Source organism: Phacochoerus africanus, chromosome 11 (genome assembly GCF_016906955.1).
Source record: "Phacochoerus africanus isolate WHEZ1 chromosome 11, ROS_Pafr_v1, whole genome shotgun sequence".
Lineage (NCBI taxonomy): Eukaryota > Metazoa > Chordata > Mammalia > Artiodactyla > Suidae > Phacochoerus > Phacochoerus africanus.
Window position 1 is genome coordinate 87,245,101 of NC_062554.1, and position 23,701 is coordinate 87,268,801.

The 23,701-nt window shown below is 36.7% G+C and overlaps 1 protein-coding gene across 13 annotated transcripts in view; it reads left to right on the forward strand.

Moving 5' to 3' along the window:
- HDAC9 (histone deacetylase 9) overlaps window positions 1–23,701 on the forward strand; it is a 959,143-nt gene that overhangs the window by 733,788 nt on the left and 201,654 nt on the right. For 12 of the 13 annotated variants that reach the window (XM_047752014.1, XM_047752015.1, XM_047752022.1 and 9 more), the window contains one exon: window positions 12,777–12,884. The exons of the other annotated variant lie outside the window; for it this stretch is intronic. In XM_047752014.1, the coding sequence (XP_047607970.1) occupies window positions 12,777–12,884 (108 nt within the window). The remainder of the gene's footprint in view (window positions 1–12,776; window positions 12,885–23,701) is intronic. 13 annotated transcript variants of the gene reach the window in all.

Here is a 23,701-nt window from a genome sequence, read left to right on the forward strand (position 1 = left end):
TTAAGATTGAAAAACTGTGCCTAGCTCTCCCCACCCTTCCCTATTTATCTTATGTCTACATGACCACTCTGGCCCCTGGAATCATTAGAGCATAAGGCTACTGCTTTATTCCCACAATGAATCACTTCTGTATATAAGTTTCTCCAGGTTCATTTTTTGGTACTTGGTTCCTCTTCATGGACTTTACTTGGTCATCAATCCCTTTAACACCAAGAATAATCTTTACATCCTAGTTAACATTTAAATTATACCTGCTGCAGATCTGAGGAAGTATTTTATGGAGATTACTGTTATTATTGCTATTTTTAAAACCATAAGTTATGTAACAGTGTATATTATGCAGTGACAGATCTATCAATTGACAGTTCACTGATTTGGACTGTGATTATTTTGTCCACTGTGTGTCACTTTATTTTTCTGTCCATTTTTATGTGGCCACTCTCTTCGTAAACAGTTTAAAAAAGGAAGAAAACAGAAGGTCATTAGGCGCTTACCCAAAAGGTTTGTGGTAGCACAGACTTCTGAAGACGGAGGGGCATTCAGGGAACATCTTTATTCTTGCAAAATCCTGACCGCGGATTTTAGGTCATTTTAATTCATGTTCTTAATTAATAGTGAAATAAAGAAACTGAAGACATTGGTTTTTGAAAATGTTCTACCCAGCTCTGAGATGCTCAGAATCCATTCCAAAAGAAGTGAACATTTGGAAGGATGGATATACTCAGAAACAGTACTTACATATGTTTTTTCAACAGAATGAATCATGGCCTCTCAAAGGCCTCAGGCTATCCATGTACTCCTAGCCTGCCATATGTGCATGGACAAACCCAGCATCATCATGAACAACCATTCCCTAAGGATCTGGCTTTTAACAAGTGGAGATCTCCAGTTTCTTTTTTTCTTTTTGGTATAGATGCCAGTAATCATATGAGGTCCATTTATCTTTCATTTTGCCATTTTATCTAAATTGGCATTTGTCTAATTATCTATTTTTTTTTAAATCATTGAAAGAAATTGCAGTCTCTTTCATGATGTATTGAGGAAAGATAAGTTGAAATTGGAGCAAAAGAATGGGAAGAACTCTGAAAGGTTTTTCCTGGCTCTGTCGCTAACGTTTGTGAAACCTAAGAAACTGAAAAGAGCAGAACAGTCCTTAAAAATAAGTTTATGTTAGTGTTGATTCTATTCAGTGGACAGAATTATTTGGATACATTCAGGAAAAGAATAACATTGATAAAAATTATTCTTGGTTGTATTCCAAATAAAAAAGCAAAAGACAAAATCATCACATTAAAAAGTAATAATGAAAATAGAGTTTTCTTCCTTGTTTCCCCTCTCACCTCTCCTTCCTTGTCTCTGGGTATTGTCTCTGCCTCCTCATTTTGCTTCTCCTTCTTCCTTTCTCCCTATTCCTTTTATTCTTGCCATATTCCATAAAGGAATGAAACAGCTTTTAAAACAAACAAACATGAACTGTATGTATATATGTGTGTGTTGTAAAGTAGGTGTGCTAATCATTCAAAAGTGAAAATACAGTGAGCCAGAAATAAGGTTAGCATTCAACGTGTATGCTATAGTATCTACTGCTTCTATTAGAGAAGGACCACAGATTTGGCTCTGAGATTTTTAGAAGCCAATATGAAGAAAACAACTCTGTTACTTCTAAGGTTCTCAATGTTTGTAGGGCAGGGTTTATCAACCTTGGCCTTATTGATATTTTTGCCAGTTTATTCTTTGTTGTACTATCCTGTTGTGCTACAAGATGTTTAGCAGAATTCCTGATGTCTACCCTACAGGCGCCAGCAGGTCACCTGCCCTCTAAGTCTTGACAACCAAAAATGTCTCCAGAAACCACTAAATGGCCCCCACTGGGACCACTGCTTTAGAATTATGGCAAGAAAACTGTAACACTCAGGAAAAATCCAACTATTCCAGATAAAATTTGGACTATTTGAATTTCTTGAATGTTTTAGCAACTTTACATGATAGAAGTTCAGTACCTGCAAACATAAAACAAGTCATGTAAGGTCTTAGCTGATTTATTTCATTAGGAAAATCTTTGATTCTACAAATATGATGTCTTTTAAAATCATTTTATTTATTTAGTTTTTGGATTTTTATTTTGCTAGGATAGAAATGACAGTGGGTTAATAACTCATGCTCTTTTTTCCTAGCTTCTCATTCCAGCTCTACTAATTGCTAGCTGAGTAACCTCTCTGAATTTCATATATAAAATTGCTTAATAATAGCATCTATATCAGTGGTTTTTTTAAAGAATTGTATGAGTTAATATAAGCAAAGAGCTTTGCACAGTGGCTGGATCTTCATAAGTACTTTATGAGGTGACAACTACTATTAATATTGTAATTCTGATTTATAAATAATAAAGACTAGAACTTTTAGAGTAGGGGAGTAAATAATCATAATAAAACTGAAAACCTGGAATGTTCGTATGAATTTTCTAATGCTATCTCTGTATATTTCCCGAATTGCATTCTGCTGTGACTTTAAGTGAATGAAGTCACATTTCTACTGTTTCTGCTCCATAAGTCATGTTTGATTCAGCAGTCCTTATTATCCCTCATTGTTTTATACTACTAATACAAAAGATTGCAACATGATTTTCTTCTTTTAGATATGGAGAGCATTATCTAGTGGCTAAGTTTTTACAAATAGATAATAGATGTGTAGATAGTGCTTTTTTGGCCCTCACTGTCCCTCCTACTACAGTTCCTCCATGTCTCTGTAGTGAGAACACTTTCCTAATGATGTGAGAGCCTCAGATAATGACTAATATGAATAACTGTCCTATGCTTCTGAATTGCTGCCGCCCCCCCATATCCTGTTTTTTTCTTTTTTATAATCAGTTACATCTATTGGCCTCTGCTAATTATTCTGAGGTTTTCACATTGCAAGTTGCTGTAGATTTTTTGAGGTCCACAATGAAGCAGAGGTTGCGCATCTTTCCCTCTTTTAACATTATAATTTTTCAAATTGATATCAAAGTGTTTTACTTCGGTTTCTTTTTTTCAGAATTTACAGTATTTTGCCTTACAGTTTTCTCTATAACTTTACCCCTTTTTACCCTTGTAAATAGATGTGAGTCTCTGGGAGTAGGGACTACGAGGATCTCAAGGCCACAGTTTGTACTGTCTTCAGAATTGTGCCTCCGCCTCTATTAACTCAATCTTCTTTATGTGCCAAGCTTGTATAATTCTCTACCCCAAAGCATATATCTACCCTCTCTCACATCTCAATTCATTGCACAGAAAGACATCATATGGGCCAGCTTTCCCTAACCCTTCTGAAGCCCAATTTTGGACACAGGTTAAGTCCACACCCTCCTCCATACTTAGAAAGTGATTGAACTTTGGGGGGACTATTTCCAGATTGATAGAGTTTAATTCTAGCAGTAAAATAAGACCTCTGTGGAACAGTTAGCAGACTTATGAAAAATGCCTTTGTGTTTTGTACATTAATTACATTGTCAGAAATATTTGAAAGTTGAAAGCATACAGTTTTTTTAGAGTAGTAGATAAGCAAAGCTTGGTGTACATTCCAGGTGAATTCTGAGGGGGGATGTAACTTGAATATTGCCGCATTAATTCTAAAATACCATTATATACCACCAGCCATATATGCAGCACATCCTTGGGGACTTCTGCCCAGGATCCTGGCTAGACTCTTTTCTCTGTCATCCAACAGAGTAAATACCTGACCTTTAAAATGTGACGCAAAATTGCCTCTGCTTACTGGTATATGTGATAGACTCTCTTCTTCTCCTAATTACGCTATGCTTCTCCACAGCTAATAATAATGTATCAGTCTCTTTGTCTGAAGCTTCCTTTTGTTTTAAAGTTCTGTCTGTTTAAGATCAAGTTATTATTAGATGCAGTCTCTTTAGATAATTGCTCTGTATCTCAGCTTCCTTTCTCAGAATGGCATTTGGGTATCTGAGGGAGAGAGAGAGACCTGATGGAGCCCTTGGATACTCACTGTCCTCTGGCTATTTATGTTTCCATGGTAAACTCTCCAGTCCATCTGATTGTTCCTGATTTCCCAGCATTTATAACTGAGGTCAGCAGCTGAATTTCTCCTGGTTTCTGATTTTATAGCATAATGGAGCTTGGTGGGGTTCGCAGGTTCTAACAGCTTCACCTTGGCTCTCTCTGTGCTGGAATTTTTCTGAGCTTCTGCTGTGGATCTGACCCTAGCCATAGTTACTCCATATTAGGGGCATACCCTTGGAGGATTGTGGAAACTTGTGGCTTCCATCTGTACAACACAGGATCTAAGAGCACTTAGGAATGCCACAGTCTGAACTTCCATTTACTTTTTATAGTATTCCATAGACTTTTTAGTGTAGTACCCAGAGTTGAGTGTTGACATGACTGCAAAAGTCCCAAGTATAAATGAGAGCAAAGACTTGCTTATTACTTTGTCAGTTTACCTAACCACATTGTCCTTTCTCTGAGATTTTCTCATTTATCATTCTTTGCCTCCCCTGCTTCTGTCATACCTCTTCAGTTTGCCTTTCTTCAGTATCTTATGACCATAAAAGATGACTTTTGACTTTTGGCATTTTCTTCCTGTCATCATATCCTATCTATAGCCCAGGCTAGCAAGCCCTGTGCCTGGGTGTCATAGGTAGAAAGAGACTCTTCTCTGAACCATCATTCAGAGAAGCAGTGATAGAATTGTCTTGATGCTGTCTCTTAACATATGACTGCAGTCTGAGACTGCTAAGCTTAGTTCTTGATATGTAAAGAAACTTCGGAAAAAAATCCTCCTTCACCACAAAATTTGGATTTTTATGTGTATTGACGGAAAATCACATTTTGAATGTCAATTTTTTTACATTTCTTTTATGTCAATCCTGATCTTCCTTTCAGCTCACATATCACTGCTCCGTAGCAATGTGTGTGTATGTGTGTGTACATGTGTGTTTACACACGCACACGCATGCCCACGCACACATCAGCTAGAAGAATGAATTCGTGGGCAGACCAAGGGAAAGTAAATGTGGTATGTGGAAAAAAAAGATGAAAGCACATTGATTTTTTTAAAATTATAGTAGTTCTGACTTTAAGAATTTGCCTCGAATGTCTCAACAATTTTAGCAAGGTCTTATTAACCAGTTATTGTGGTCTACAGGATTGCCTTCTGTTCCACTCCCATTTCTTTCCTCTTTCTTGGCCTAATCTATTCCACTTTACATTATTTTACAGTCCCAGAACTAGCTCTGCCCCACTCTCCTAATATCTCTACCCTCAACTTCCAAATGCTAGAGTATCTGTCTTATTACAGCTCTAAGCCCTTCTGGTCTCTACTTCCACCATTAATATTTTTCCAGCTCAGTTCCCTAATCCTGTTTATGTATATCCACCTGAGATGAATTTTTCTTGCTCTTTTTCTTAATGAGAGTATAGTTTATTTACAGTGTTGTATCAATTTCTGCTGTAGAGCATAGTGACCCAGTCATTTATATATATATATATAATTTTTTCATACTATCTTCTACGATGTTCTACCCCAAGAGATTAGACATAGTTTCCTGTGCTGTGCAGTAGGCCCCCATTGCTTATTCATCCTATATGTAATAGGTTGCATCTACCAACCCCAAACTCCCTGTCCATCTCACTTCCTCACCCCTGACAACCACAAGTCTGCTCTCCATGTCCATCATCTGTTTCTGTTCTGTAGATAGGATCATTTGTGCTATATTTTAGATTCTAAATATAAGTGAAATCATATGGTATTAGTCTTTTTCTTTCTGACTTCATTTAGTATGAGACTCTCTAGTTGCATCCACATTTCTGCAAATGGCATTATTTTGTCCTTTTTGTGGCTGAATAGTATTTCATTGAATATACATACCACATCTTCTTAATCCATTCATCTCCTGATAGACATTAAGTTGTTTCCATGACTTGACTACTGTGAATAGTCTTGTTCTTTTACTTTCCTTTCCAGCCACTTAGTATCCCATTCCATGTCAGGAAACACTATCAATTGATGGAGTCAACCATCCTCTCTTACCTAGAGTTTTTTTCTACTGTCTGGAAGTCTTGCAAAGTTGAAATCATGGCTCTCATATAAAGGTTACTTTCTTGACACTATCACAAACATAGGGAAAGGTTTTTGGCAATCTCTACAACTGATAAAAGGGACATAGAGAAGAAATATGTTTTGTCATTGAGAATAGCAGCAGGAAGTGTATTTTGGAGTCTGTTCTAGTGATGGGGATTATGGTAGGGAGAGTTCATGAGTCATGCATCCTTTTTTTCGTTTTTACCATTGGAATTTTATATATATGTGTGTGTGTGTATATATATATGTGTGTGTCTGTGTGTGTAGGGTGCCAAGTACATGTGGATAGCTTTTGGTAGCTAATTTTCGAAGCTAGTGGCCCTGAAACACCATTCAGCGCATAACATCCTGAGGAAATATGCTTATAAATTGACTTATAAACAAGCTTTTGCGATAAAACCTTGTTAGGGACTGAATTGTGTTCCCCTAAAATTCTTATGTTGAAGCCCTAACCCTTGATGTGGTTGAATTTGTTGGGGGTTTTAGGAAGTAATTAAAGTTAAATCAGGGGTTCTGATTTAAGAGGGTTGGTGGCCTTGTAAGAAGAAGAAGAGAGTGATCTGTCTTTCTTCTTGTGCAGTCACAAAGCAAAGGCCAGGTCAGGACATAGTGAGAAGATAACCACTATGTTTAAGCCATCCAGTCTATGTATTTTGTTGTGGCAGCTCAAGCGAAGACAAATATGTTTATACATTTAGAATTGAATACAACTACTCATTTATGGATAGATTATATCTACAAAATTTATCATATTTACACTTCATTATAAAGTAAATGTACATAAAACATAAGTTGAAGTGGTATTTAGAGAAATGTTCTTTATGTTAAAAAACAAGCAAATAAATGAATGAAAAATCGAATAGATTCCTAAATAGAACCTGTTTAGGGATAAGCCTAAACTTTGGATATTGTCAAAACTTCAAGCATACATTGAGTATCTATGTTCCCAGCACTCTTTCAGTCAGTAACCATATCCTTAGTATAAAAGTAACCCCTATATTATAATTCTTAGTCTCCAGAACATAGTAGGTATCCAATAAATATTAGCTAAATTTTTAAATTAATATCTCGATCAGTAGAGGTTTATGCATCAAAATTAATGACACCAACACAGGTTATTATCTTCAAAGAAGAATGCTTTTAGGAACATAGAAATACATAGGAAGATATATGTTAGAGTTATTTCTAGCTCTGTCTAATGCCCTTTTCTATTATGGTTAAAGAGACATTGTTCTCAGCTGTTGTAATATTTTTCTAATCAAGTACAGTATTTATAACTTTTTGGAAGGAATTTTCTATTACTGTTAAAAAAAAAATTTTGGGCAGGATCAAATGATGGAGGAGTAAGACATGGTGCTCACCTTATCCCACAAACACATCCAAAAAACCCATCTACATCTAGAATGATTCACACAGAACATCTGCTGAATGCTGGTAGAAGACCTTAAACCTCCAAAAAAGGCAAGAAACCCTCCACATAACTGGGTAGAGCAAAAGGGAAAAAAACCAAGAGTGAGAAAGAGAAAGGAATCAGGATGAGACTAGCACTCTTGAGAGGGAGCAGTGAAAAAGGAAAGGAACCCCATACCCTGTCACCAAACTGACAGGGAGATCTGCTGAGACACAGGGACCTCAAAGCATTGAGAAAAGTGCAATAGCTGGACTGAGGAGTGCAAAGAAGAGAGCCAGCTGCATAGACTGTCAGTACCACTTCCCCTGGACACTGAATCCTGAGATGCTGGGGCAGGGGCAGGGGCAGGGTGCTGAGACTGAGGATGCTGAGGTCAGTTCCAGGGAGAGATCTAGGCTATGTGGACTCAGCCTGAGGGGCCAGGGAGTAGTGCACCATGGACTGTAAAATGGAATTCTGCAGCCAAGGGAAGTGGGAGAATTCTAGGCCAAAGGAGAAGCAAGGCACCATTGTTGGGGAGGGTGAGAGGAGGAGGACACATAACCATGGGAATATCTTTCTCTCCATGTGTGTGAACTCTCAGAAGGTGGGGCACCTCTGGCTCAGGCTCTGGATGGCGAGGCACCTCTTGCATGGCCTATGGTCAGCAGAGCACCTGTTGCATGGGCTGCAGGTAGCTGGGAATCTTTCGCATGGAGTAAGGGCAACAGGGTACCTCCTGTGTAGGCTAAGTGTGATGGAGCACCTCTTCCGTGGGATAGGGGACAGGGGCAAATCACTGCAGTTATCTCAGACTCCAGAGGTGGGCATGGCCCAGCACCACTACAGATCTGTGAACAGGCACCACCTGTGGCCCCAGTCACCTCAGAAATCGGCACAGAAGAGGGCACTGCAACTGAGCACCAGCTCCTGTTGCTGTCACTTCCTTGGGAACACACACACTCTGCTGCTACCACTGCCAAATGCTCTGGGCACCACCTACAGTTGCTTAAGGGTTGCTGCCACTTCCCAGGGCCTTGCAACTAGGAGCAGCCTGAGCCACTTCCCTGCAGGTTCTTGCCACTGACAAGGGCTCAGCAACCAGGCACTGGCTACTAGTCCTGCCCACTGCCTCCATCTCCCTGGAAGCACATGCAGCTCCCTATCAAGGGGTTAACAGCCTGTACACACTGAGGAAAGAGACAGCGAGATCCAAATCAAAAGCAACCCTCATGCTAAAAATAAATAATAAGCTCTCACAAAATACCCAAGGGGAACTCTCATATATAAATAGCTGTCCAAGACTATAGTAGTTGGTTTCTCTAAACTCACAGAATAAGAAAAATATAAGCAAAATGAAGAAGCTCAGGAACCATTCCCACTTAAAAGAACAGTATTCACCTGAAGGAGCAAACAATGAAACAGACCTCTTCAATCTAATAGACACCAAGTTCAAAAGAAGATAGTGAAAATAGTGAATTAAGAGCAATTATGAAGAAATTAAGAAATGGATATGAACAGTAACTAGAAAGTAACTAGTAACTGTTCTAAAGTTAGAAAGTAACTGTTCTAAAGAAAGAACAGTAACTAGTTCTTTCTTTAGATGGAAACTAGAAAATATAAGGAGGAGCCAAGAAAAAAATAGAAGATTCATTTGCAGAGATGCAAGCTGAGTTAAAGGCAGTGAAGAGCAGAATAAATAATGCAGAGGAATGAATTAGTGTCTTGGAAGATGGAATAATGGAAATCACTGAATCAGGACAGCAGGCAGAAAACCAAATGAAAAAAACATGAAAGCAAAATAAGAGATCTTTGGGATTAATATAAAATGGGACACATAATATGGATTCCAGAAGGATAAGAAAAAAAAAGCGGATAGAAAATATATTTGAAGAAATTATGCAGCATCCCATACATTTTGAATTGTGTTTCCATTATCATTTGTCTTGAAGTATTTTTTAATTTCTCTTTTGATTTCCTCATTGACCCATTGGTTTTTTAGTAGCATGTTGTTTAGTCTTTATGTAGACAGTATTTTTTCTCATTTATTTTCCTGTGGTTGATTCTAGTTTCATGCCATTGTGGTCAGAGAAGATACTTGAAATAATTTCTAAACTCTTAAACTTGTTGAGGTTAGTTTTGTGCCCCAGTATGTGGTCAATCCTTGAGAATATTCCATGTGCACTTGAAAAGAATGTGTATTCTGATTTTTTTTAATGTAATGTCCTGAAAATGTCAACTAAGTCTAACTTTTCTACTATGTCATTTAGGATCTCTGTTGCCTTATTGATTTTCTGCCTATAGGATCTATCCATTGATGATAGTGGGGTGTCAAAGTCTCCTACTATTATTGTATTCCCATGAATTTCTGCTTTTATATCTGTTAGTATTTGTTGTATGTATTTGGGTGCTCCTATATTATAGACATATAATCCAGCAATCCCACTCCTGGGCATATGTCCAGACGAAACTTTCATTGAAAAAGATACATGCACCCCTATGTTCATAGCAGCACTATTCACAATAGCCAAGACATGGAAACAACCTCAATATCCATCAGTAGATGAGTGGATTAAGAAGATGTGGTATATATACATGATGGAATACTACTCAGCCATAAAAAATATCAAAATAATGCCATTTGCAGCAGCATGGATGGGACTAGAGATTATCATACTAAGTGAAGTCAGTCAGAAAGAGAAAGACAAATACCATACAATGTCACTTATATCTGAAATCTAATATACGGCAGAAACTATATATATATATCTACCAAACAGAAACAAACTCATGGACATAGAGAACAGACCTGTGGTTGCCAAGGGGAGAGGGAGTAAGATGGACTGAGAGTTTTGGGTTAGTGGATGCAAACTATTGGATTTAGAATGGATAAGCAATGAGATCCTGCTGTGTAGCACAGGGAACTGTATCTAATCAGTTGTGATGGAACATGATGGAGGATAATGTGAGAGAAAAGAATATATATATGTATAACTGGGTCACTTTGCTGTGCAGCATAAATTGACAGAACATTGTAAATCAACTACAATAAAAATTTTTTAAAATAAAGATGAATCAATGGATGAATGGGGGGAAGGATGGATGAATAGATCAACATGTGATAAAGCAATAGAATGAAATGTGAAGTACAGAATCTAGGTTGTTTAAGAGCATTCATTCCATAATAATTTAAATTTTTCTGTATGTTTGAAATTTTTCATAATAAAATGTTGAGAGGAAACACCAAAAAAAAAAAAAAAGTGGTTTGAAATTATCTGTGGTTCTGTCACCAATTAACTCTTTGGGGATTTATTGATTTGTTTTATGTTTGCTGGCCTTCCCAGTGATTTTAAATCTGATGGATATTTCTATGGCACCTATAGCTATGTAATGGTTAAAAATAGGCTTAAAAATATCCATCACAATCTAAGTGTTGGTTTTAATTTTTAAGCTTGAGCAACCATCTTCCTCTAGGATATATCTATATCTATAAGCTCAAATAACTGCTTAAAATGGTTCAATAAGACATAAAACTTTCTGCTTAGAGGATCAATGACTAGGTCCCAGTGTTCATTTGATGATTCCTTTACTTTTTAGTTGATAGTGTTGACCGTGGTGGTGTTGATGATGACATGGGCTGAATGTTCTTAAGCAGGAGTATGGTAGAAAGACATGTGTTGTCAGGATCGGAGGTCTTTGTGAGGGTCTTCAGACCAGCAGAGTGGCCCCTCTAAGCCACAGTATGCTCATTAAGTAACCATTTAATAGGCCTCAACTATGTGCTAGCCAGGACAGAATGAGAGTAACAGCAGTTAAGATAGTAGTAGCTAACAGTAGCCTGTTACTTATTCATTTAATCCTCCCCCACATCACACACAGATGGCACTTGAAAAAGTTGTTTCATTGGAAGGGAAGCAAAGCACATAGATGTTAATTAATTGATTGCCCATTGTCATTTGCCTTTGTGTGGTAAAGCCATAATTTTACTTAGTTTGATATAGAATCTTCTCTCTACCATTTTTGCTATTGTCAAAATTATCTTAATATTCTATTTATTTATTCTCATGTATTATGTATATACTCCTTATTCTTGACGGGATTTAAGTTGTTAAGGTTCTCATGAGAAAAAGCATGTGAAAATGCTTAGGAAGCTACTTAGTGCATGTGTATGTTATTATTATTTATTTGTTCCCTGTCATTAGGCCTCTTTAATTCTTCGTTTTAAAAGAAAATCTATATTTTGAGTGGGACTTCCCTTCTTTGAGCCATTTGAGAAGTTTTGATATTTGCACAGTCACAAATTTTTTATTGCTTTTGTCAGTGCTGCAAGTAATTAGTGTGTCCTAAAATTAGAGACTTCTACTCTTGGATACTGTTATTTTTTACATTATGAAATACTTTGTACTTAAAAAGATGCAACATATTTGACAATTTAAAATGGCCACTACTGTACCTTTCTTGTCTTTGTTGTATATGTTCTCTTATTGTATGCACAAAAAGAGAGTAAACAGCATTTTATAAAAGTAAGTCCAAAATATTGGTTCATGCTTCGTTTTGATAATAATGTTCTCTAGTGTGGAAGCAACCACGAATTTTAATGGCCTAATTTTAATAATACCAGTTTGCACTAAGACTAGCTGCCAAACTGCACTAAATGTAAGAAGTTGTAAGCTTCTCCTTTGAAAGTCAAATTGTTCATTACAGTTAAGTGTTGTGAATGTTTTAAGTGTGAGGACTACACACTCTTTCCATTTAGTTGGAGAACCTGAACTGTGGTTGCCCCTTTCTACTCACAGCTACTGCTACCTGTCTAATAATTCTCTTTGGCTCCCTGGAAACCTGCAGCCAGAGAGGTATTTGAATTTCCCCCCCTCTAGCACTTGCAAATCCGATTTTTATGTATAGCTAAGTGCTCTTAGCTTTTACTCTATCTACTACTGGGGCCTGGTTTCTTGAAAGACTGTAACTACGCCAGATCCGGCCTATGTAATGCTGTTTGTAATGAGAAATCTAAACAGGGAATGGCAGTGAGGCATGGCAGGAATGTGTTTCCATTGGAGAAGTCAGTACAGAGAAAAAGTATAAGCAAAGCCGTGTCCAGAAGGCCTTTTCAGCTGGCCAAGACGGAAGACTAATGTTATTGTACATAGGCTGTTACTGTGCCAGCCCTTCCTCACAAATTTGCTTTCTCTTTCTCTCCCCTGCTCCCCAATGCCCCTCCTCCCCCTGCCCTCTTTCATCTACTCCTTCTCCTTCTCTCCCTCTCTGTTGCGGGCTCTGCTGACTGTTTGCTCAGGTGGACAGTGACACCATTTGGAATGAGCTGCACTCGTCCGGTGCTGCACGCATGGCTGTTGGCTGTGTCATCGAGCTGGCTTCCAAAGTGGCCTCAGGAGAGCTGAAGGTGAGGTCTGGGTTGCATTAAGTGTGGGAAATCCAGAGGAGACGCTGAAACAGAGATGTTGTTGTTTGGGAATTGTGGGGAGTGTGGTATGGTAATAAAAGGAAAGGGGCGGAGGGAAGAGGGCAGGGAGATGGCCACTAAGGTGTGATAATAACTAGTCTGTAGGTAGGTCGTAGCTGATCCTGCTCACAGGGCCTTCCTCTCCTTGGGGAAACTGTGGTTAGGACACTCAGGGGTATTTTGAAGAGCATAGACATGGTGAATAAAGCTATGGTCCAGGTTAAAAATACCCAGGATATACATATCTGTCATGCCCTCCTGGGATTCTCTTTTGAAGCGACATAAAAAATATGATTACCGAGTACTGTGTAAGCTCAGAATACCACCCAGAGAGAGGGAACTGGGGGTGGGGAGAAAGGTAAATATCAGAGGGAAGGATTGGGAGGAAGAAGGAAATTGTTGATTAGAAGGGTAATGATCCAGAGTATGTTTTTCCATGAAAGAACTTCAAAAATGAACTACGCTTTATTGTTCTTTTCTTTTTACCATCTCCTTTTCTACATCATGTGAAAAGAACAATGTCCAAACCCCAACGTTTCCCAGTCTAAACAATTTATAAAAGCCAGAGACCTGACAGACGTTGACATTTTATTTGGTATTTTAACAGTGCTATTTAAAGGTATACCATGTGCGTCTTGAATGCAGTTGCCCCAATAAACTTTGTTGGTGCTAACATGGCTTTTTAATGCACTCGTTCACACACTTCATAACGAAATCTGGGCAGTGATTGATTTGGTATTTTTAGCAGTTGTGGGTCTTAGGGGGAATATATCATAACCAACAATATGGGCACCGTGAGTTTTGTTAATCTAAAATAAAATCTAATTAGGATTATTTTCTTTATGTCTAACGAATTTTTATTCAATAACACCTGACTGTTTCACTGTGATTAAAAATGCAGGGTAGAAATGTGCACTTTACAATCATTGTCTGTCCCAGAAGTCTTTGCTCTAATTCTTTAAGTCTGGACTTGGAGAAACAGCATTTTGATAAGGTGAACTGTGTTTATATATTTATGGATAGATGTATATGCCTCATGTTAAGTTGAAAAGACACAATCAGCTTTAGGATATTAATTGCTCAGCTCAGGCGATTTATGGGGCCATTAACGTGCTGCTTAATACTCAGTCTTTACCTTTGGTAATGAGCTATTGAAAGGAAGAAAGGAACCAGCCTTATGGAGAGGTTTTGGCTCTTTCCCAGTAGCACGTGAGGAATAGTTCTTGTTTGAGTATGCTACTTGTAGCACTAGAATAAATGGACATTTTAAAACAAAAATATTTGAGAGTCTTATTTTCAAAAGAATTCAAATGACAGATAACAGCCAGGCCACAATATTATAATTTTTTAAAGATTATGCTGGCATAGACCCACTTGATAGAAACAAAAATGGTTATGGTAGCATTTCTAATTGTTTTGATTTTTTTTGATTCTTAATCAGAAACTTTTTCAAGTAGAATGCCCACATATTACACTAAAATTCATCATTGTTATTAGTCTCACAGTGTACAGAATTGCTGAATATATGTATAAAAAGTGTTGAACAAAAAGCTAATTCTGTTTTTTAGGAAGTAGTCATTTAAAATAGCCTATTGCAAACAAAGTGTCAACAACATATGATGTGGACATGCTGACCACCAGCTGTACTAACACTGGCTATTTATGTTAAGAATAAGGATTCATACAAATGCTTTTCTTTCCCTTGATTGAGAAATCAGTCTGTTAAGAAAGAAAAGGAAAGAATGGGGAAAAGACCCAGCTCTGCCACTTAAATGCTGTGTCATTTGTGGCAAATCACTTAACTTCTCTGGGCCTCAAATCCTTGTTCTGCAAAATTAGCAGGGTAGAATTGAAAACGTTGAAGGTCGTGTATGGTTTTGACATTGTGAGCTATTTGCAAATAAAAAGTGGATTTGACTCTCAATTATAAACAGGGTGACATCAAATAGTAGACATTCCAAAATTAATTTCAACTTATTTCAGATTTTGCAGCTGGTTTATTTCTCTTATAGGTAAGGGTAAAATTGAAGTCCAAGACATGTAAGACCATGACAAATGCAGTAGTGCTAACAGGCCAAGAGACCGAATCCCTTGGTTGCTAATAATTTCGGGAGGCCTTTGGGAATGCCACTGCTGGTAGCCAAGAACTTGATATATGGCCATGATCTCTGGCTAACCAAAAATGTTATTCAGTATTTACCTGTTCCAGATTTCAGTATGACAGGGCAGGTACCCCTGATGGCCAGGAGCATTAATACTGACAGCTACGAGTCACTTCATTCAGATCTAGGAAGAAAATAGGGAAGCTTATCTGAGGACATGGGTAAATTATTCTGTTAAGAGGCATGAAGAAAGAAAACTTTGGTGTTTTGTCTTTTGTTTTCTGCACCTGCATTTAGTTCTCACATGTTCTACCCTGTTTTCCTAGTAAATCTGTACCTTAAGGAAACAACTTTGACATATTGAAAGACTGCATTTTGTAAGACAGCACTCATTTTGCTTGGTAAATTAAGAGCTCTATTTCAGATTGGGTGGGCCTGGATGGGGTGCTGAACTGAGAGGTGGGATACAGCTGGAAGGAAGTCATTGAACTCATAAGGGATGGGGATTTAGGATATAAGAGACGTGTACGAAAAGGAAAATGCCAAAGACAGATTTGATTACCTGGAATTTTTGCTTGATGTTGAGGTTGATTGTGACCACTCTTTAACAGATTCTGTTCTTCCTTCCCCTGGGGATACTGATAGGCTGAAGGAATTAGAAGCATAATCTAGGCACAGGGAGTGGGTCTCATGTTGATGCTTATATTGACTGTGTGTAGCAGTAAACTACAGCAGTAAATGGGTTTATTTTTGGCACAGATGGACATGCTCAGTGGCTTTCAGCAGAAATTATGGGGACATTCAAGTTTTCCAGGTTATTAATAACATTTAAAAAAAATCCACAGAAGTGTAAATTTCTCAAATCTACAAATACCTGAATTGGCCATTTTTCAGATTCTAGAACTAAGGAACACAAATAATCTGAACGTGCTGAAATGTGTGTTGTTTTGGAAGATATAATTGGAAGAATATTTACCTCAAAGTGGTCCTCTGTTCTAAAGGACAATTAAGAAAGTATATCTAGAAGCAGAAATATCTCTACAAGATGACCAATTTTTTCAAGTTTTAGATGGCTCGATACCTGGTTCAAAAATGGTGTCACTACTTTGTAAGGAATTTCTTGTAGAGGTAATACAAATACATAAAAAAAGAAAAAAAGGTTAGTAACAGTTTTTTAAAAAAATGTCTAGATTCTCTCCTTTTTATTACTATAAAACATTTAATACATACAAAAAAGTTACATTAATAATTTAAAAGTATAATAATAAGATAAACACCTATGAGCCTTTCATCCAACTTAAAAAATAGTACTTTGCTGACGCTATTAAAGTTCTCTCAGTACTTAGCTCATTCCTATCTTTTGCCCATGGAGTAATCACTAATCTGTTTTATTTTTTAATTAGTTCGTTCCCTTTATTTAATAGTTTTATCCATATGTTTTAAACCTTTATAAAAATGCAGTCATATTGAATGTGTTATTTTTCAGATTTCTCTCCCGAAACTTAAAATCATGTTATGAGGATTTATCCATAGGAATTTATATAGCTGTGCTTTATTCACTTTCCTTGTACATCATAATTTGTTTACTCATTCTTCTGTTGGACATTTTAGCTCTTTCTAGTTTTTACTCTTTTGATCAGGGCTGCTGTGAACACTCTTGAACATGCCTGTTCTTTCACTATGGTATAACGAAGAGTAAAATGATAAGCTTTCAGAAAAGAGACATGATAAATTTCAATAAGCAATGCAAAGTAAAATTCCAGAGTTGTTTTGCCACAGTGACATCAGCAGAAATACCAGTTTAAATCTCTGAAAATTTTTCTCTCCATAAAATCAATGACAAAACTGGCAAAATTTATCAGAATTATCTTTTTTGAAAACCCTGGAAATTAACGAAAAGCTTGTAACAACTCAGGAAGCATGTATTCAAAACAAAACTGGTTAAATCTTGGTAGGAACAGTGAGTTTCGTGGTGTTTTAATTCACCCTATTCTCCTATAACCCTTTCCATTGCCACAGTAGCCTTAACAAATAATAGCCTGCATTCCCAGTGAAAACCAATAACTTGGCAGTCTCCAGACAGAGCAGAATGGGGTTGGAGATTCTTCAAAGCCTCATTCCCAGAGAATTTTCACTGTTTGGCCTATCTAATGCTTCAGTACAAGAGCCCACTTGCAAAGTTGTCTTTATTTGACCTGGCTTAGAGTACACCCTACATGAAAAGCCTTTTCCCCAGAAGCATTTATTGAAAAAAAAAAATAATAAAGGTCATTGATTAACCTCGTGGCTGCCTGGGGTGGAAGACAACAGTAGAGAAAACAGTAAACTGACCAAAAGCTACAGGGAAGACCTGGGGACTGAGATGTGCATAAGGGCTATGAAAAGCCCTATCAGATTCCTGAGAATCTAGAAGGCCATGTTCATGATAGGGCAGTGTGCATACTCAGGGCTGTGCACACTCAGGAAAGACCTGAAAGGCCCTAAGCTCTCATCTTAGGCTGACACTGAGGCCCTGCTCAAACAGGAAGTAAAGGCCAAGGTAGAGTTGTCAGCTCTCTGGCTGAGTATTGAAAATGTGTCCAACACACATGGGCAGGGCCCCTTGAAAGAGTCTGGAGACTCTTGATCCCAGGCATTTAGGAAAATTTCTGTCCTCTGTGTCATTAAGTGACCACTAAATTAACCAAGCAAAGACTTAAGTGCCACACTCAACATAGAATACAGTTATTATAGAATTAGTTTAGAAGAGTAGTAAGCAAACAAAACAATGGTAAACCCTAGGGAGGGGTAAAAATCTGATTTCCAGAATTGCCATATTTATGTGGCTTAAAAGGCCTGGTTTTTTAACGCAAAACTGAGACATGTAAAGAAGAAGATGAATTCACATAAAGAAATAATGAACACCAGTAAAAGTCACTGCATAAATAAATATACATGATAGTATAATTATGTATGTTGTTTATAACTCTTATTTTCCTCTCAGATTTAAAAGATAACTACATAAAATAATAACCATAAATAAATATATAAGAATGTGGTCTGTAAGATAGTCACAGCACAGAGGAGGGCACTGGGAATGGAGCTATGTAAGAGCAAAACTAAATTTCTGGATGCTATTGAAATGTAGTTTGTGTCTGAACTAAATTGTTTAAAAGTTAAGATGCTAATTATAATTCACTGGGCAACAGGCAAGAAAATAACTCAAAAATATATTAAAAGAAATGACAAGGTAATTAAAGTGGTACACTAGAAATTATCTAATTAACTTTAAAAAGGGCAGTGTAAAGGAGGGATTGAGGAATTAAAAAAAAAAAGATGATACATAGAGAATAAGTACCTATGTCATTGTGCCAGTTTCAAACCCCATCAGTTGCACATAAAAATTTCTAGGGCTCTCCACTTTTGTCTGCATTTGCTATTTTCACATTTTTAACTGTTTGCAAATCTTATGTGAAAGGATGCTATCATCACATATCATCAGAGAAACTAAAATTGAATCTACAGTGATATACCACCTCAAATCTGTTAGAATGACAACAAATAATAAATGTGAGGAAGTTGAGAGAAGGGAACCCTTGTACACTGTTGGCTGGAATATAAATTGGTACAGCCACTATGGGAAATGGGCTGGGGGTTCCTCAAAAAATTAAAAGAATTGCCATAGGACTCAGCAACTCTACTCTTGGGTATATATTTTAAAAAGCAAAAACACCAAATTGAAAAGATACATGGACCCTATGTTCATAACAGCATTATTTATAATAGTCTAGATAGGGATAACCTACATGTCCATCAACAGATGAACAGAGAAAGATGTGGTGTGTATATATACAATGGAACATTACTCAGTTGTAAAAAAAAAAAAAATGAAATTTTGCCTTTTGCATCAACATGGGTGAACTTGGAGGGTAACATGCTTATTAATAAAGTAAGTCAGAGGAAGACAAATACTGTATGTTTTCACTTATATATGGAATCTAAAAAAATAAAATAAATTTAACATGACAGACATAAACTCACAGATACAGAAAGTAAACTAGTGCACATACACAAATAGGACAGTGAGGGCAGGAGAAATATAGGGGAAGGAGATTAAGAAGTAGAAACTCCTAGGTATAAAATAAGATGCACAACATGGGGATTATAGGCAATATTTTATGCTAACTTTAAATGGAGTATAATCTATAAAACATTGAATCACAATGTTATACACCTGAAATTAATATAAATCAAATTCACTTCAAAAATAACAATAAATATATGTTTAAACATATATTTTTATGCATTTATAAATTTGAAATATATACTGATCAATTTCAACTAAACAATAAAAATGGTTAAAAATAAAATAATTGTTTGCCAATGGGTATAAAATGTTACCTTATTATGAACCTCTGTTATTAGATATGGACAGAATAAGATTGTTAGATCCTTCTTAAACCTTTCATTAATATTTGATGCATATCTCAAGTATAGCCTCCTGTCCTCAGTTATATTTGTATGATATTAATATGGCATTATTAGGTTTTTCCCCCCTTTTATTTTCCTAGTTCATTATTTACCATTCCTTTACTTGCAGAGTTTCTCTTTGCTCTATACTAGGTCTAGGTCTTATAAATAGCTTAAGGCTGCATTTTGCTGTCTAATCTAACTATATATTTTAGCTGATTCAGTTCAAGTCATTTTTTATTACGAATTATAATATTCATAAGTGTATTTCTATCATATTTTGCATCACATATTGCTTTTTTTCTTTGTGTGCACCCTTGCTTTTACTTACCCCTTGCTTTGTTTTCAGTTGAAATATTATTCTATGCTACCGCTAATTTTTTTTAAATACACAGTTTAAGTATCATTTAAAAATTTAACCTATGTAATAAATCGTAAACTTAATTCCTTTCCTGATTCTCCTCACTAACAACACAAGAGCTTTATAATGTTTTAAAGGCAATTATCCTGTCTTAATTTTATGATATTATGGTGTAGTACTTTAGCTTTATCTCTCTTTTGAAAATAATATCACCAGTGAGACATTTTTAAACTGTGTTTATTATCAGTGTTTCTTTAGTCTTGCTGACATATTTACCATTTTCTTTATTCACCATTTATCTTTGTATCTGAAACTTCCATTTCTTATTTTCCTTCTTCCAACATATATTTCTTTAGTGTTTTTTTTTTACTTTTTGTTTATCTATGATATCTGTTTGCCCCTATTCTTGAAAGATAGTTCTATTAAGTACATGGGTCAAAGTTGACAGTTTGTCTGGGCACTCTGAAGATCATCCATGCTTTTCTGGCTTCCAGTTTTGATGTTTATGTATACATTCTTTTTTCTCATATTATCATGCTCCATCATAAGTGACTAGATACAGTTCCCAGTGCTATACAGCAGGATCTCATTGCTTATCCATTCCAAAGACAATAGTTTGCATCTACTAGCCCCCAAATTCCCAATCCATCCAACTCCCTCCCCTTCCCTCTTGGCAACCACAAGTCTGTTCTCCATGTCCAGATTTTCCAGTTTTGACATGTAAAATGGCAGTTACCAACCTAATTGTCGTTTCTTAGAGATATTGTGTCTTTTCTCTCTGATTACTTCTCCTGTCTTCTTCATTCTCATGACTTTGATATTTGTATCTTGCTTTCCATGTGTCTAATACTGGATTTTACTATTCAGAATTGTTTCAAATATTTATTAGCAAAACTAAACTTTAATGTAACCCTGTGATGATACTTCATGATAAGTCATCTCCATCAGACTGAAAATAACCTTGTTGATTTCAAGTATTAATTACTCATTTATAAAACGCATATGTATAGAACATATTTTTAGGTGAAAATTTGTTCTTTGGAGAAAGAATAAGGCATGAAAGAGAATTAGAAGAAGACTGAGGGAGGGTGCCACCTCTGTTAGCTTACCTTGTGGGAAGGCCTTACAGATGGATAAGGAGAGATTTGAGCTGAATGAAGTACAGGAAGAATCATATAGAGAAGTGGGGAAAGAGTAGTCCAGACAAGGGAAAAAGCAAATACAGAATCTGTCTTGTAGGGTGCAGTAAATAAGTTTTCCTTGTTTAAGGAACTGCAAGACCTGTATGTCTGGAGTTATCTGCAGAGAAGCTAGCAAGAAATGATGCTAGAGAGATAATCAAAATCTAGATAATGAGATGCACGCGCACACACACACACACACACACACACACACACACAATTTAGCATACAATTTATGCATATGTAGGTGCCCTTGAAAACTAAGAGTGTATTTATGATAGCTTAGAATAAGGAAAGCAATTACATTTTTAACTACCAATAATAGTTTTTTTTTAGTAAGTTAAATAGCCATTTCAAATACATTTTGTCATTAGGCCTTCCTTAGAATTTTATGCTATTTTCCAGCCTTAAATGGTATATCAAATAAGGTATGAAATGGAACAGTTGTGTTGACTCCAATTTTGGTCAAGATCCCAAGCTGAGGACAATGAATATTAGTTTTGAATAACAGATACCTCTTCAATGGATTCATTAAAAGATAGTCAAATCAGCTTAATCCAGTTTATATATCAGGTAAGAGAGATGGATTGATAAAAGATTCTTAAAAAGAAATTTAAGTGTTTTGGCTATTTTCCTCTGTTCTCTTCTTTGCTTTCCCCCAACAAATCTGTAAGAGATGGTGAAGGTATCCAAGGAAATTGTTTCTATCTGAAGGGAGGGATGGTTTTTTAGTCCTTAGCTTGATACATATGGAGTTACAGAAATTTATGGAATCATTCTAGACTACTACCAGGTTGGGGAATGAAGGAGTTCACCAGAGAGCTTGATGTATGTATTAGGTGTTAGGGAGTTGTGTAAAGATAGAAGAATGTCCAGGTTTGTCACCTAGAGTGTGCAGAGTGGAGAGCTGGCTGAAACTGCCATGTGGGCAGGTTGAGGAGAGAGGATGAACAATTGCCAGTGAAATTGACACTATTGGCAAAGCAAGGATTTTTTTTTCCTCTGTGAGCCAGTAGACACTTTGGATGGAGACCAAATGTGAATCATCTTGGAATTATCTCACCAAAGAGGTCTACCTTTAAAGAAAAAAAATCCCTCAGGAGAATATAACTGGAAATATTTGAAAAAGCTGATGAGAACTTGGTCAGCCATTGAGTGCATTGCCCACATTAGTGAGCTTTGAGCATGTAGGCTACTGACAGTGTCTGAAGAACTTGTGAATTCTCCCATTGAAAGAGGAACAACATTTGGATCTTCCATGACAGAGGTCATTTGAAGAACCCAAAGAGATCTCCACTGCTAATCCAAAGTCTTTATCTTTTTGATTTTTCCCACTCTCCAGAGCTGGAGGATCCGTAAGCATAGCACAAAGGCAGTAGAGCAAGAAAGGAAAAAAATATCAACTATAAATTACATGGCATCCTCCCCCAGTGCACTTAGATTTTTACCCACTGCTGGTCCCTGATTATATGGGTAAGCTGGTCAGTGGAGAAACACTTTAACTTAGATGTGACAGTAAAGCGTTTAAGTAGACTGAACTGGACTTTTTAATGTTTAAAGATGAGACTATTAGAGCTGACATGATTGGAAAAGCTATGGAATATATTAGATATAAAGTAAAGAAAGGTTAGTACTGGGAGAGAAATAATGCTGTTTCCTTTATATACTGTCCCTAATTCAACCCCAATATATAGATGTATGAGTTTTCTATTGCTGCTGTAACAAATGACCACAAATGTATTGGCTTAAGACAACACTAATTTATTATTTTCAGTTCTGAGAAATTTTAGAAGAACTATTCAGATCTCACTGCAGCCATGCTGACATCTTGATTTTAGCCCAGTGAAACCTGAGCTAAATCAAATTGTGGTAGAATTCATTTCCATGTGGTTGTAGGAGACCATGTAGTCCCCATTTTCTGACTAGTCATCAACTAGGGGCTGCTCTCAGCTTCTAGGGGCCTCTCTCTATTATTTTAACAAAGCCTCTACATCTCAGAGCCAGCTAGAGGGCACAGACCTTCTTAAGATGCATTTATATGCGCTTTTCCCCATCATTGCAGCTCTCTCTTACCTTTGAAGAATGCGTATAATTTGAATGAGACCACCTATATGATGTTAAGTACCTTTTCCATCTCTGTGATGGTAATCACATCTGCAAGGTCTCTTTTGTCATTTAAGAGTGTGTTCACAGATTCTGGAAATTAGGATTAGGAGATTAAAACATTTTATGGGGGACTTCTTCCTACCACAAACGGTTACTCAAAATTTAAAGTAGATTCTTTCTATAGTATTCTCACTGTAGAGTTCCCTTGTGGTGCAGCAGGTTAATGGTCTGATGTTGTCACTGCAGTGGCTCAGGTCACTGCTGTGCCATAGTTTTGATCCCTGGTCCAGGAACTTCCACATGCCATGGGCACAGCCAAATGAAGAAAATGCTCACTGTATATGGCTCTAAGCTATTTAGTAATCACTTGAGATTTTTCAAAAATAGATATAATTTATTTTTAAATCAAGATATAGTGTACATTACATAGAACACACAGATTTTCAAGGGTGTTATTTCTTCTAGTTAATATCTGTACCTGAATACCACCACAAGTTATCTAATATTAAAATTACCCCAGAAAGTTCACTCATGCCCTTTGGTAGTCACTTTCTAGAA